The 16,173-nt window shown below is 38.2% G+C and overlaps 1 protein-coding gene across 4 annotated transcripts in view; it reads right to left on the bottom strand.

The window, feature by feature from the left end:
• LOC142436721 (thyrotropin-releasing hormone-degrading ectoenzyme-like) overlaps nt 1–16,173 on the bottom strand; it is a 353,287-nt gene that overhangs the window by 55,193 nt on the left and 281,921 nt on the right. For 3 of the 4 annotated variants that reach the window (XM_075540202.1, XM_075540205.1, XM_075540203.1), the window contains one exon: nt 11,919–12,273. The exons of the other annotated variant lie outside the window; for it this stretch is intronic. In XM_075540202.1, coding sequence (XP_075396317.1) covers nt 12,096–12,273 — 178 coding nt within the window. In that variant the 3' untranslated portion in view covers nt 11,919–12,095. Of the gene's footprint in view, nt 1–11,918; nt 12,274–16,173 lie in introns of those variants that run through there. 4 annotated transcript variants of the gene reach the window in all.

Below are 16,173 nucleotides of genomic sequence, written 5' to 3'. Positions count from 1 at the left end.
AGAGAATGATTCAACATCGATTCCAATGTTCACCATTGTTAGGTGTAGGATATATTACACCTACAAGGATGAATAATTAATAAAGTTATTATTCAAATTTACACACCAACCACTAATGCTAACAATAAAGCCATTGAGGATTTTTACCAACCTTTTCAGTCTGAAATTGATGAGACATGCAATCAAGATTACTGATGACTTGAATGCAAAAATTGGACACTAAGGAGGAGGATCACTAGTTAGAAAATATGGCCATGGGGATGGAAGCCACATGGGAGATCTCATGATAGAATTTTCCAATAAGGGTGGCTTATTGATTGAAGATTTATTTTTCAGGGATGTAAACAGTAACCATAGACATGGATCATGTATATTGGATAGAAATACACAGGAATTAAATCAACTACATCTGTTGAAATAAACTACTATATATACTCGAGTATAACCCAAGGCAACTAATTTTACCCTCCAAAGCTGGGGTGCTTTTTCAGCATAAAAAATGTGCTGAAAAAAACTCGGATTATACTCAAGTATTTACGGTATAAAAAAGTTTAATATCATCAGTCACGAGACTGGAGACCAACTGTGGACCAAACCATCAATGGCAAATTCAACTCGAATTCAAATAAAATTAAAACAAGTCCCCAAGAGTCAAAGTATGAATTTGAGTATATCTCATCTAAATTAGAGGATATTTCAAGAAGAAAGTTGACACATTGAACACAAATCACCTGAGATGATAGGAGTTCTGCAATAATATCAAGAACATCATAAATAAAGAAATTCAAAGATAATTAAAAAGATAGAAACTAAAGAAAAGACAAAATGGATGTCACGTTGAATGTGGAGTAGCTGAAGCCAATGAAAGAAATGATGAAGTACGAAAAAGAGAGAGAGAGAAATATAGAAATAATTGATGAAGTAAAGACGCTGAATAAAGAAGCTGAACATAAAATTTCAAAGGGGAATTCAAAAAGATGGAATAAAGAATTATATGAAAAGGTGCAAAGACCTGGAATTAGGACAGCAAAAATGAAAAGCATGTGCATTTCACTAGCTGAAAAAATGGAAGAGAAATTCAAAATACAGAATTACACAGATAGCATCAAAAGAAGATGAAAGGGATTCACTGACCACATGAAGCCCCGGCTCCACAGCGCTGAGTCCAGAAGACCAAGATAGCATAGGGTTCTCACTGCAGATTGCTCTGAAAGTGCTCACAGTAGTAGACCCTGGATCAACTGGGGAAAATGTAGAACTCAAAATAAGAAGACTAACCTTAGGATATGAAAGGCACTAGTGGAATTCCCATTTGACACCTGACCTCACCTCCATGGCTCAACTTTCAGCCCCCAAATAGGAGACCTATACTGTCAACGATGTACAATTCAGAGCCCAGCATTTGTCAGGGAGTTACTCAGAAGGCAGGAAGGAATGAGAATGAAAGACCAATGGAAACGGCAAACAAAGGGAGGCAATAGGAAAAGTAGTATTGCATTGTAGGTATTGCAATCAATATCATAAAACATTGCATGAATTGTAAGGAAAATCAATTTACTCTGTAGATTTTCCCTCACATGACAATCAAGACAGTGTAAAAAGAAAATAAGTCACATGACCGAGTACACTGGTAGATCTTGCTGAAGACCAATTTCCAGTGTTAAAAGATGTCACTTTGAGGAATAAGGCACAGCTGAGCCCTAGTGGTATAGTGGTTACAAACATAATGCGTCAGAACCAACCCAGTTGGGTTGCTCAACACAAGATCAGCAGTTCTGCTCCCATACAAAGTTCCAGTATTGGAAACCCACAGGGATATCTCTCCCCTGTCCTATAGAGTTGCTAAGGGTTGGAATCAACTTGATGGCAGTGAACTGGATGTAAGCCAGGCTGACTAGAGACACAAATCAAGTGCCACTCATATATGTGCAATAAATAGTTTTCTATCAAGAAGTCACTATAGTATTTCTATTTCAAGGAAATATCCCAGGCCAGTCCAACTCAAGTCCATAAGTCCAACACTAGCCCATAAGTTCCTTTCCAACTTACGCAGTTACATGCAATGATGTACTGCTTGTTTTATGGAAACTAGGCATGGTTTTATATTTCTCGTTCCTCTCACTGACTGTTGTCTAGTGTAGGCTGATCCACATCAGGCCCGCAGTATGGGGTCCAAGCGTCGCTGTGAGTGGCTGAGGCTGTAACTGTTGATAACAGGGACTCTGGTGGCCTCGTGGTTAGCCGTTGGCTGCCATCCGCAAGGTCAGCAGGGGAAATTGTCAGCAAATCTGCAGAGGAACGATGAGGCTGTCTACTCCCGTCGCGGTCTTGGAAACTCCCGCGAGAGTTCTGCGCTGTCCTACAGGCTGGCTGTGACTCAGCATCACCTTGAAGGCAGGGATGGGCAGTTTAAGGGAGTAGAAAGCCCCGTCTTTCTCCCTCAGAGTGGTTAGTGATTTCAAACCGCTGACACTGTGAATCACAGCCCAACGTGTAACCACTACGCCGCCAGTGTTCCTGACTCATGGATCACAAAATTCTTAACACACGGCCTTGGTGGCCCTGCCCGTTTTTTCATTACTGCCTTACAGTCTGTATTTACTTTGGTCAAAATGCTGGTGCCAGTGACCGAGCACTGAAGTGGCAGTTATGGCGAATGTATATAAGGACTCTACCCTGTGATGATCTGGAGTGGATCAGTGCATTGTGGGAAGACCAGAACAAGCAGTGCAAGGGGAGGGAGAAGACGACCTCCTTACAGGAAACATGGACAATAAGGTGGAATCTTGGTTTCAGAAGGACCACACATAAGCTTCCCGCCCTGATCATACACAGGTCCCAGTGCAAAGAGCCCTTTGTGTCCCTATCTTTCTGTTCTCACCCAAGGATCTCAGCTGATGAACAGCGATCAGTCACAAGGAAAGAGCTTATCTATTCTCTGAGATAAGAGGAGCCGCGCCTGATGGAGGGGCAGGGACCACAGATAGCAACGAATTAAGGCGAGCAAAGCAGCAGACATAATGCTTACCTGCAAGTCAGGCCACCTCTCTAAAAGTTGGAGAAAAACTAAAGCTCCCCCCACTGCTCATAATGGAGAATTCCTAAGATAATATTTTGTTTTTGTTGGTCCTTGTAAACCTAAAACCTTATAAAACTAAAAAAAAAAAATCAAACGCACTGCCATGGAGTCAATGCCAGCCCAGAGCCCCCTGTGGGTTTGCTGTGGGAGCAGAGAGCCCATTCTTTCTCCCCGACTTGTGGGAGAGCTCGTGGGGGAGTTCTGAAAATCTTCTGAAAGGAGGCTATTCGAATGCGGACGCCTAGACAGTGCGAACATATGCCCTGTTCACTCACCCAACCATTGATGTAAAAACACGTCCCGTGGCACTGCCCGCACAGGCCCTGTGACCTGCTCCTTGGAGCGAAGACAAGCAAGACACCCCCCGGAGCAGTTTGCTTTGTAACATGCGGGGTTGCCAGGAGGCAGAGCCCAACGAAAGTCAGATAAATCACTGCCCTGGCACTGGGCTCACACTGGCCCTGCAGGCAGCCAGGACCACCCTCACGGCTTCCGAGGCGGGAAATCTCTGCAGGAGTAGAAAGTACCGTCTTTCTTCCTTGGAGCGGCTGGTGGTTTCCCACGGCTGACCTTGCAGGCAGCTCGGCGACAGGGTCCCACCACGCGGCCAGGGCTCCCAAAGAATCAGAACAAATGCATTCAGTGATGGTTACTGTTCATACTTCACCATTAAAAATCACATCGTCAGTATGTTAATGAGAGTTCACCCAACATCAATAACAATCCCCATATTGATGCCCTGGGGGATTCAAAGTAAGCAGAGGGTAACTCTGAACAGTGTCAGGTATGAAATAGGCATTCTGTCATATGACTCTGATGACGTGAGTTATTGGTAATTATACCGCTATGCTCTAAATAAGGGAACTAAGGAACCTTCTTTAGAAGAACAATTCCATTGTGATCACCAGTGTCGATGACACTGGAGGCAGAAACCTTTACCCACCGCAGTCGTCCCCAAAGTGTGGCCGTTGGGGGCAACGACAACTGGTATTTCCACATGCCTCCATGTCCCGTCCCATCTACTGATCCAGGAAGTCTAGGAGTGGGGGGCGGCGCAGAATCAAGCAAGTCCTGGTAATTCTGAGATGACTTCACGTTTAAGGAACATTGGCTATGGGCATAACGTTGTTGCACATACTCATTGCAGGGAGTACTGGAGTTTGACTGTTGTTTTCTCAAACGATTTTTAAGTAAGCATATATTATTGCCACGTGATTATTTTATATACCATCACAGAATTGACTAAGACAACATGGCAGGCTGAGGATGGAACTTGAGCTACACCACTTACGATGGTATAATCTTGGCAAATGACGTAATCCTTGTGGGCTTTTAATTTAGTAATCTGCAAAATGACATAAAATGATGAGATCTTGCACAGTCATTTCTATAAACAACTGATTGGAATAAACACTACAAAATCAAAACCTAGAGAGTAACGTTTATAAATCAAAAGAACACATGAATACATATGAGCCAAAATTCACTGCCTTCAGTCAACACATGCATGGGCCAACAATCTTTTGATGAATCTTCATCTTTTCTCTGCCAAAGCAGTTTTCAACATTAAACCCACTGCCGTTTAGTCGACCGTAGCTTCTCACAACACTATTTCGGGTTTCTGAGTCTGTCACTTTTGTGGGGGCAGGTCGCCTTACCTTTCTGCCGTGAAGTGGCCAGTAGGTTTGAAATGCCAACCTTGCAGTTGGAAACCCAATACCAGAGTCTTGGACTAGAGTCAGCATCTACTCTAGTTCTCTTTGCTTTTAAACTGTAACACCTCTTTTCCCTAATTACCCAATGGACAGGGAGCTGGTGATGCACTGGACTGCTAAGTGAAAGGTCCAGTTTCCAAAAGCACCGGGAAGCGAGGCCTAGTGCTGCCCTTGAGAAACTAAGCCACTGGAAACCTCCTGGACCACAACTCTACTCTCACACCTCTAAGGTCCTCATGAGGTGAAATAGAGTCGACTCAATTGGATAATTACAAGCTACCAGGTACTATGCTGTTTCAGAGTACTTTTTACAAATAGAGTGAAGATACCAGTCATCAATTTCTGGGATAGGTGATCTATATTACTCTCCGTTAATTCTTTATATTTAATAGGCTTCAGGTTTTAAACTGTGCCTTTTAAAATTATTTTTAAAATAATACATTAGTACAAAATTAAAAGTCTGTGTTTTAGACAGGCATTTAATTTCAGGTTAAATTTATTATTCATCGAAAACCACATATTATCATATTGTGATTTCTATGTGGTTAATTGTACATCCCAATAGCATTCTAATTCAGAGATTTTACATTATAATGCATCTGCTGTAATAATGTTTCCCTATATTTTACCCAGCAATACTTAGGGCTATTATTTCTTGTTAATTTGCACCAACCAGTGAAAGAAACCAATTATTGTACCTTTTGTTATGCTTTTTGTACATATAAAAATGGATATCGTCTTTTCTATGCCTTTAACATTTATTTTAGAGTGAAATTTTCAGGGCTCACCAGCTCCTCTCATAGCTCATGTTTTCAAGATCTTTTTATCATTTGTATTGTTCTCCACTGTGTGCTTGGCACTCTGTCTCGTTTCTGAAATGTGGCATTCTGCTGAACTTCATGTCCAAATCAGAGCCTAACCAGACCTGGATGTAACACAATCCATTTTCATGCATGGCATCGCCATTACAATTCCACACACTGTAACATTTGAATATTTTAACACGGATAAGAATGCTAGCTCATTCAATTTATCATCCACTGTACATCTTAAATTTTTCTCTCACATTTTCTCTCATTGCACTTTTGGGTGTCATTAGCCTCTCCTGAACTACTTTTTTTTTTTTTTTGACACCATCAATTTTCTGGAGTTTCATACCAGGGATTATACACCTGTCCCAATATATCCAGATTATGCTTCTTTGTAATGTAATGTCCACTCCACTGTCATGCAATTAATTTCAACACATAATAATCCTATAGGACAGAGTAGAACTTCCCGGTAAGACTTTCTTGTTTGTAATTGTTGTGGAAGTATATCAGCAAGTCTTTCTCCTACAGAGACCCTGACCCTGACCCTGAACCTAACCCTAACTACCCACTTCTCAGTTATTAGTAGAAAATATACCTGTATAGTATTCCTAACTTTTATGATTATGCTTTTTTACTTGTTACTTAAAAAATAGAATTAAACAAGAAAAAATAGAGCTGACTGATGTTTTGCTTCAGGTTCATTTAAAAAGAAACTATGCCATCCCCTTCATTGATTCAATTTAAGAAAGTTGAACTCAGCATCAGCAACCAGATTCTAGTATTGCTTTACTATTAAGCTGTCATCTGAAAAACACAGATTAAACCTCTGATCTTCACTCAGAGGTGGCTCAGTGGCGCCAGTGCCCTCACTGCAGGAGGTTACCTGTATATGCTGTGATCTGTCATCTGGTCGGTTGAGCAAATCTTAGTAAACACAGTTAGTTCCACTTAGCAGGTTTACTTGCCGACTTGCAAAAGCAAGCGATGCAAGAAGATATAAAAGTGATGAAGGAAATGACAAAATCACCTTCATGCATTGGGTCCAAATTTAATTATTTCATTATGAATAAATGACAGAGTTATCAAAACTGAAATGAACTGACATATCAGAAGTGATGGTTTTTCACGTTCCCAACTGAGAAATCACCAGGATTATCCAGCTAAATGTCAACTCAGGTGTATTCCACCTGCAACCCCCAACCACCTACCTCTACCACCCCCTAGTCACGCTCATGCGTCAGAGAGCAAGTCCTCTAAAGAAGGAAGGCATTTTACACCTTGTCTCTTGCTTAGTACTTGCTTTACTCATGTAGGAAAATTCTTTACTTGGAGCACTGCCTCTCTTTTTAATTTGAACTTCACTTTTTTCTTTGCTTTCCCACCTGGCACTAAGAGGTGCTCAGTACAATATTATAAAACAGTACATTAAGAACCTGTATCTTTAAATGTAGGAAATGGTAATAGACTTAATTGTTTTCATAGAAACAGTGAAAGCAATGGTACAAGCCCAATTTTTGGTTTAAGGTAAAACTATATGATAATGTGAGTATATTCATTGAAGGGTCAAAAAGTAACCAACTCACAAGTTTTTTATAAGCTTAAAATTATATCAAGAATCTTTTTAAAAAATGAAAGTTTAAACTACAACTATCAACTCTAATAAAAGGCATGTATTGATTTTAAGTAGCTCTACATTTTATTTTTATAACCTAGTAATATGTAGTTGAATTGAAGGGCATGATAAGAAATACGGAGGAAAAAACTTCATTTAACATGTTCAGGTCAAATATAATAGTTTCCAGAGACTTAGCAAAAGGATTATCACTAGGAAAATATTTTTTAAATGAAGATTTTTTTTTTTAGTTCTTCAGAAGACTGATGAAGCATTTAATCACTGTCATCAATTATATGATGGATCAATTGAGAGATATAATGATAAAATATTTTCCCTCATAGCTTAGTACAAGGCTCAAAATGATTAACTTAACTTAAAGGGCAAACAGAAAAATGCTAGGGGATATGAAATATTATGACAAATTACTAAATATTGCAGTGAAATATTTCCCTCAGCAACCTTTAAAACAGGATAGTTACCCTTTGAACTGGAGCCATTTAGATACTAAATTTAAACATAAGTAACTCCTGACAAGGAAAATGCCAGTTTGTTCCATAGCAGCTTATAGAGACTCTGCTGTTCTCTGTGCTCATCTGGAACGAGACCTTGCCTCTGCTGTCCATGATGGTCATCCCTGACTCACCTATGAGGCACAGGCGTCATCTCGATAAAGTCCTCTGACTCCCTATCCTGCCCTTCCCTTCTGACATTAATAAACACAGAGGCCAATGACTGGAGTGGGGCATGCGTTTGTAGTTCAATGTATGAAAAAAAAGGAGTATGAAAATCTTTACAAATATGCTTACAGAAAGTTTAAACACTATAGTAAGAAGATAAATGGATTTTTCTTTTATGCTTAATATTTCTTTCATTAATATTCAATTTTTTCTGAAAACAATTACATTAAATTACTTTAACCACATATTATGCACTAGTGACCTGTTGGACTGTGAAATTTTCAGATAAGATACAAGTTCAAGGTCGCTGCCAGGGATCACTGAAAGAATAAAGATCTCCTTTCCATTTGTATTTTTTAATATTCATGTTTGTTGTGCTACTTTGCTTATAACATATGCAGATAAATGTTTCTGAAAGAATAACATGGTTTTATCAAGAGCCTTAATGAGATTCCCCCAATTTAATGATTTCCTTTCATGGAATGACGGCCAAGCTATCACAACTAGAAACAAGCCGGTGCTTTGCACAAGGGTAAATAAAAATGACTGCTATAAAACCATATAAATCTCATAAAACAAAAATATCAAAATGAAATCTTTATTAATAAAATATCAAAGTATAAGGCAGTTGTTGGTTCTTGACATAGTTCTACACACTCGTAAATCCAGTGTTTCCATCTCTCTAATTCTAAGGCTTTCCCAGTCCTTTGATTTACAGCCAGTCCAAACAGCATGCTAGGTAACCTGATGGGCTCAAATCATGCCCTTTAACATTCCCTTTGAAATTTGGGGACAAAGTGAAATCTCAAGGAGCAAAATCATGGCTGTTTGCTGGAAGGGGTAAATTTTCCCAAGAAAATTCTCATAATAGCCTCCTCCACCCCCAAAGAATTAGCAGGTGCATCATTCGGATGGAAAAATAATTCCTTGGGGCAAATTTCCTGGTCTTTTTTTTCACAGATGCTGTTTCCATTTTTTTTTCCAGCTTCTTCCTAATAAGTCTTTGTAATTGTTCAGTGCCCTTCAAGAAAATCTATCAGAATTACTCTTTTGGGATAAAAAGTATGAATAAACAGTTGCCATAACCTTCTGGCTGATCGCTCTGTCTTGAATTTCAATGGGTTAATAGGGCCCCGCAAAAGCCACTGCCTTGACTGGACATTTTTCTTGACTGCACCTGACTGTCCTAATGAAGGAGCCTGGTGGCCTCGTAAGGTTTGCATTGAGCAGTAGTGTAAAGGCACGGGCTACTTTGAGGGAGAATGGTCTGATGAGGCTGTCTGCTTCCATAAACATCGACCGCTGGAAAACCCAGAGTCAATTCAGCCCCAGTGACCTTGTTATTCAGAGCAGAACTGCCCCTGTAGGTTTCCAAGACTTTAACTCTTTATAGGAATAGGAAACCCCATCTCTCTTCCACCTATAAGCTTGCTAAACGTTAGAATTGACCGATGGCAGCGAGATGTGGTTGTTATCGTTTTTGTCTTCAGTCTAATGCCTTCATGAGACTAGGGTGAGTATTCAACTTAGAGAACTCCTCTATAGCACTGATGGCAGGGACATGTTGTTTTGGATGGACCCAAGTATGCATGAGCTGAAACACTAGGAACAATACTTGTTGACTTAGCTTCATACCTGAAACATAAGGGCATAAATTAAGAAAGATAGCCTAAAACTTGAAATATATTGTTATTTTCAAGCCATTGTATTTGAAACTATGAACCAGAACAAACATCCCTTTGCTTTCTCTCTAATACTTCAGCATTGAAAGTGGAATGCATCAACTGAGACTCTGAAAGCAGTTTGAAATCATCTGAGCAACACAGGACTGTTTTCAATTTACCTGTTCCTGTTGCTGGAAATCCAATCTGATATAAGTGTTGATGCCTGTTGGTGACAGTGCTTGTTACCAAAACTGTACACCAGCATTATAACCTCTCTGCGTAGTTCTCTAGACGGCATTAAAAGGAAGAAAAATGAAATGAAACAGCAGTGTTACTGTCTGAAGAGAAAGTCGGGGCAACATTAAATAAACAGTTGGTTAGTAAAGAATGAACATAAAGATAGATGCTTTTTAGATTATGAAATTACAAACTACTGGTGAAGAGACAATTAAGCAGAGATCTATAAAAGTCAGATCTGGAATCAGTACACAGAGGAGGGTATAAGTCCATCTCACTACTTCATTAAGGCAGAGCTCACATTAAACATGGCAAGGACACCTGGGTCCTCGTGTCAAGCAATGGACCTGCTGCCCCGTAGCGATCCTCCCAGAAAACGGAAATGAAAGATCAAGCGTGAAAGAAAGATCATCTCATGCAGCTAAAACCACAATGCCACTAGTACGATTTTATTGTATAGCTCATGGAGAAACTGAAAGAATAATCAAATAATACAGTACTCGTGTTGGTAAGATGCTTGAACAAGGGATCCATTAAAATTATTTTTGGGCCATCCAAGTTTGAGATATGTTGTTGCCACTTGCTCCAAAATATATTCCTAAATGGAACAAGGAAGGTAGAAAGATGGTGTCAGCTTGAAACATCTCTATTCTGACCACTAAAATGTTATAATAACAAGAACACACTTTCTAAATATAGCTGCTTTCAAATAACAGTGAAATTATGAGCACAATAACTTCCCAATTACAATGTTACATAACTTAGCAATTCAAATACAGGACACACAGATCTAATACTATCAAAATTTGGAAGTCTACTTTTCCTATTGGACAAAAGAATGATTTATAACATTGACAATGTTTACAACCAAATGAATAAATAGTAACGTTGATGATACTTGGACTTGATATTCTATAAGAAATACTATATATCTATAAGATTTACTATAGATATGCTATAAGAACGTGAGCACATAACATTTATTTTCTACCAGTAGAATATACTTAAAGTATTATGTAGGCCCAGCCAGCCTACAGACTATTATTGTTGAACTGAAAGCCACAGAATGATCTTCAGTATAATTACATGGTATTTCAGAATCAACAATCGATTCAGCTAATGATATATTCAAAGCAATTTTTAACTTTTATTGAAAATGAAATGTCTGGCATCACACACTATTTAAAACTAAAAATTACACAAAAATGTGTGTTACTTTTACAAAAATTTCATTACAGTGTGTTTTGTTAAGGAAAAAAGAAAAGTATATGTCTTTCTCTAGTAGATATTATTTGTACCACAATGGAAACGCCACATTTCTTTGAGCATCAGATGTAATAGTTGAGACAAAGCTAATGATAGCCATGGCACGATTGTCCCTGTCCACAAGTAACTAACCGGGGGCTTTCAATTTAGCTTAGGGTAAGAAAGAAGGACCTTTGATGGCTCTCTGACATTTAGAATGGCTTGAATAGCCAGTTTCATGACGTGGAAATATAGTTTCCAAATACGTAAGTTAGTCAGTATAGCCAATATGTCACAAGACGATTTTATAAGACAGAAACAGGCTCTTTGAAGGAGAGCAAAACAGTGAGCAAAGATAATAGACGGCACAGAAACGTATTGTCATATGCAAAGCCTCACAACTGATAGAAAATTTGGAAATCAAAAGCTTATTAACAGTCTTTAATCTGAATCTTATTTAAAGTGATGATTAAATTAGATTAGTTGGTGTTAGCAGTGCAATTTGGTTTCCCAGGCTTCAGCTCTGGAAATCTGGTCAGGCTGTTGGAATGTGTGTCATGTCCTCACGTCTATTTGGATTATCTGTTGTTTGCTCTCCTGTGTCCCCTTGGACCCAATTATGAATGGGCTTTGGCCTCAATGTTGATCTTATCCTCGTTAATTAAGGAAGTGAATTGAATTCACTCTGCCCTTTTGGATAAAAATAATGACTAAGAAGCCTTGCTGAAACTGTCTATATTCTGCTAGATTTTTGGACCCTCTCTAACCAGGGGAAGTCCTTTGTGAACACGGCGTCCTTTAACTATCGGAAAGTCGGTTGAACTTTAAGGATTTGCTCTGTATATTTGTTCTTAAATTCCGAAGCATTCATTGAAGATTAATTGACACTTTGAGGCAGGAAAAAAACGTCGCTTGTAATAAATTTCTTCGAATAATTTTCATCAGTGTGGAAAAGAAAAATCAGGACAAAAGTAATCACGCAAATTAGAAGAAAGAACGAAAATAACGTAGAGTCAATGGTGAATAGCAAATAGGAAAATAACAGCTTATCTTATGAGAGTAAGAGAATATATATGATTACATTGAAGACATTATAGTTCTCCATGCGGTCCAGCAATTTATCCAGAGGATAAAGAGCCCGGCTGGCAGCATGCCAAGGAAGAAAATCCTTTTCCTCAGATAGGTATCTGATCATCTCCAGGGGAATATTCTGAGGCAAGTAGCCGGCTCTGCACAAACAAAGAACAGAATGTTAATGATGTGTGTAACAGATACATGATAAGGCAAAAAGGAAGGTTTTACATATACAAATAACAGACTACCAGCATGATTTGTCACAGAATAAAGAAGCCATTCTTAGTGTTTAAAAACACAATGATTCACCTTTTAAATATATCAAAAGATGGCAACGTCCCTTAATACATATAGTAAGTTAAAAATTTAACGAACACACAGAAAAACTAGATGCTGTATGTTTAAAAAGGAAAGATTGTTGAATTTGGATAAAAATCAACCCTTTTTATTTTCATTCACAGAAATGGTTCAGAGGTAAAAAGTAAAAAATAATTGCTTATTGACTTGAAATTTTGGTTTCTCCATGTATTCTTGTTGCTTTTCATGTAGTTCTGTGTCATGATTGCTTTAAAAAGCAGGGTTAGATAATAGAAAGCAACTCAAGAGTTTTGACTGCTACCTTGCAGTGTAAGCATTTCGTATCTGCTTTTAAAAATTGCACTGCTTTCTTTAACACTTATAAAAAAATCAGAGTACGATTCTAAAAGAATTCAAAAACATTTTAAATATTATCATCTTTGGATTTCTTTGGATTTCCAAGATGATTTCATATTCCTTTGGGGACCAATGTCAGATTTCTTGGAAGATATTAAAATGTATCTCTTGAGAATTATCTAAATATATACGGTTTGTATTTAAAAAGCCAATCCTTACCCCCTGCCCCTGACCTCTCCCCACCCAAAAAAAGCCACAGTAAGTATCTCTCCTCGCTGGTGGACTGCATACACAAGTCTTACAGAACCAAGGCAGCATAAACGGCACTTCTCAAGAAGGCACACCCATTTCTCAACCATCAACCGCTGAGAGATCCAAAGCGCAGTGTTTACCCAAGGACAACATTGACAAGTGGAAATACCGGCAGGGATTGGGATACGTGGTGTTACATGGAGGGAAACGCAATCAGTGATGTGAAACAAAATGTTTGTGGGTTGCTGCATGAGAAACGGACCTTTTCAGCAAACGCTCACCCAATTCATCAATTTTAAAAATCTGAAATGAACACATAATGGCGAACTATACATTTTAAGACTTGAGAACCATGATCATAACCTATTAGATTAACAAAGGAACATTATTTAGTTTGCCACATTATTGAGTCCAAATTTGATGTGTCAAGCAAAAATTATTCTATAAATGAACATTAGCTTCCAGATACATTTATCATATTCAAGATAAAATCCAGATATGAAGACAGACTTCGTGGGGCAAGTTCATCCTCAGTAAAAGGAACTGTGAAAAGTACCCCAAATTCTTAGATAATTTCCAAATTTCCTAGAGCTAATATAGCTTATATATGGTTATATGTGTAACACTCTTCTTGCACAATTTCCATTCTACACATCCTGTCAGGAACAGCATGAAAGTTGACCATGGCAACAAAAATAAAGAGCTTTATGTCTTCCCTGGAGTCACATTTCAATCATATTTAAAATTTTCTTTCAAGAGTAACTTCCTAATGAAAATTGTATACAATTTTTATAGAAATAATTACTAGATTTTCTTTCCCAAAAGAGCCATGTCGTCCAATATTTTGTGCTTTTAAATCATTTGTCTCCCTGAGTTTTTAATTATAAACATCAATTAGTATGTTGGTCATAAAATTGCCTCCACTTAACATATGCCATGGATTATGTTATATTGGCATTGAAAAAAGTATTAAAAATCCATTATTCTATGCTGAAGAAAAATATTTCTAAAAATAAAATTGTTTAGCAATTAGATACATTATTTGGAGTTTTCAAATTCAGTTCCATATGCAAAAATTTTTATCTGCATTTCTACAGATTGTCATGAGTTTGAAAATAAGTAAAGAAGTATTCCTTTATTATAGAAAATATTATTATTGTAACTTAATAATATTAAGTTATTGATAAAAGTTATTATTCCTTGACATATCTTCCATCTAGGTCTATACACTCCTGAAAGAAATGTTCCTATCGCTATAACACTTCCTGAAAGAATTCTGCACTCTGCTTTACACAATATCAAACTGGCAGTTTTGGTAATTTTGAGGGACTCAATTTGTATTCCTTTTCAAAGTTCTCTGAGTTTTGGAAATAAAATGAAATCTAAAATATCAAGATCAGGCCTATAGAGTGGATAGGGTAAGGGCTCCCAGATGAAATTCACATAGGGCAGACCCTGATGTCATTGAAAACAAACAATAATAATATTACTGACATGGAAAAAATTACTTCGTGCACCTTTTTCTTGGATGTTTTCTTATCAATTAAGTTTTTCATCATTTTGGACTATCTTCATAATAAGTACCTATGCTTATCCTGCATGTTTTGGGAAAGCTTATCAAGACAATCCTTTAGGACTGCCAAAGTAGCAGTGATTTCCTATGGAGCTGACTACACTGACTTGAAGTTAACGGGCTCAACAGATCCCCTGGGAAGCCACTGCTTTCACCGGATCTTGCTCTCTGGATCACACTGTTCAATGATCTTCATGAACTATTGGTGGATTTTGAGGTCTTCTTGATATTCCTAAAAATGATTGATCCATGTGAAAAAATTGTTTTTGTCGGGGTTCATTCCCACGAATGTGTTGCACAGATTCAATGATTTGGGAAGATATCTATATAAACTTTATTAAATATTTGCTATTAGTCGATTTCAAAGTCATGACTTTCCATGGCACCTGTCTCCTATTTTTGAAGACACTAATAAAACTATCGCAAGTGCATTACTGAGAGAACTTGTCTGCAGCTCTCCACCGATTACAGAAATGTGTGCTGTTTGGAATAAACTCAGGCATATATGGGCTAATTCCTTGTAGGAATACTTTTTGATTTATCCGGTGTTATGTCAATTATATTTCATTGGTTTTGCATCATTTCTATAAACAGATTCACAGTGTTTAATAACTTATGCTCTGTGGGAAATATAACCACAAATCAAAAGTGCATAAATCCTGTACAAAAAGAAACATTCACTTGAAGAGTATAGACCACATCTCCCACCTATACTCTGTAAAATAAAACAAATAAATCTCATCCTAATTTTTGTTAAGATTGAAATAAGAATATAGAACTGCAAGATATCCTTTTGGCTTCCCCATTTTCCTCTAAGTAACATATTCATGTGACAGTGCTTCGAATCTGTGGGGAGATGAGCAGTTCTTTGTTGTCTGTTCTTAGTCTGGAAGTTCCTCTGAAACCCTTTCCCATTGAGTGATTGCTGGCATCTGAAATGCCAGTGACACAGCACCCAACATCACAGCAACCCAAGCACCACCTCGATATGACACACTGATAGCCAAACTGGACAATCTGAAGAAGAGTGTGGCATCAAGAGTGGAGGAAGGTACTAACACCCGGGGGTATGTAGCCATCACAACCTTGCTGACAGTGGAAAGGACTTGGAACACGTGTGGAGAAAGAGCGAGGAGTGCAATCTTCACCCTCTATGGAAGCAAGCCCCAAATCCTCATCGCTGGACCCACAGAGAGCATCATGATAAAGGCAGAAAAGATTGAAGTGGTCAAGGATTTTGTCTTACTTGGATCCACAATGAATACTCCTGGAAGCAGCAGTCAAGAGATCAAAAGACATATTGCATTCGGTAAATCTGCGGCACAGACCTCCTTAGAGTACTCACAAATGTGGATGTTACTTTGAGGTCAAAGGTACATCTAAACCGAGATATGGCATTCTCCATGACATCATTTGCATGTCAAAGTTGGACGTTGAGTAAGGAAGAAAGAAGAAGACACGATGCACTTGAGTTGTGGAGCTGGAGAAGAATATTGAAAGTACCAAGTGCTGCTAGAAGCACAAACCGATCTGTACTGCAAGACAGCCAGAGTGGGCCTTGGGAGCACGGAGGGCA

The sequence above is a fragment of the Tenrec ecaudatus genome, unplaced genomic scaffold, assembly GCF_050624435.1.
Source record: "Tenrec ecaudatus isolate mTenEca1 unplaced genomic scaffold, mTenEca1.hap1 Scaffold_549, whole genome shotgun sequence".
In the NCBI taxonomy this organism is placed as follows: domain Eukaryota; kingdom Metazoa; phylum Chordata; class Mammalia; order Afrosoricida; family Tenrecidae; genus Tenrec; species Tenrec ecaudatus.
This window is presented reverse-complemented; position numbering and strand designations above follow the sequence as displayed.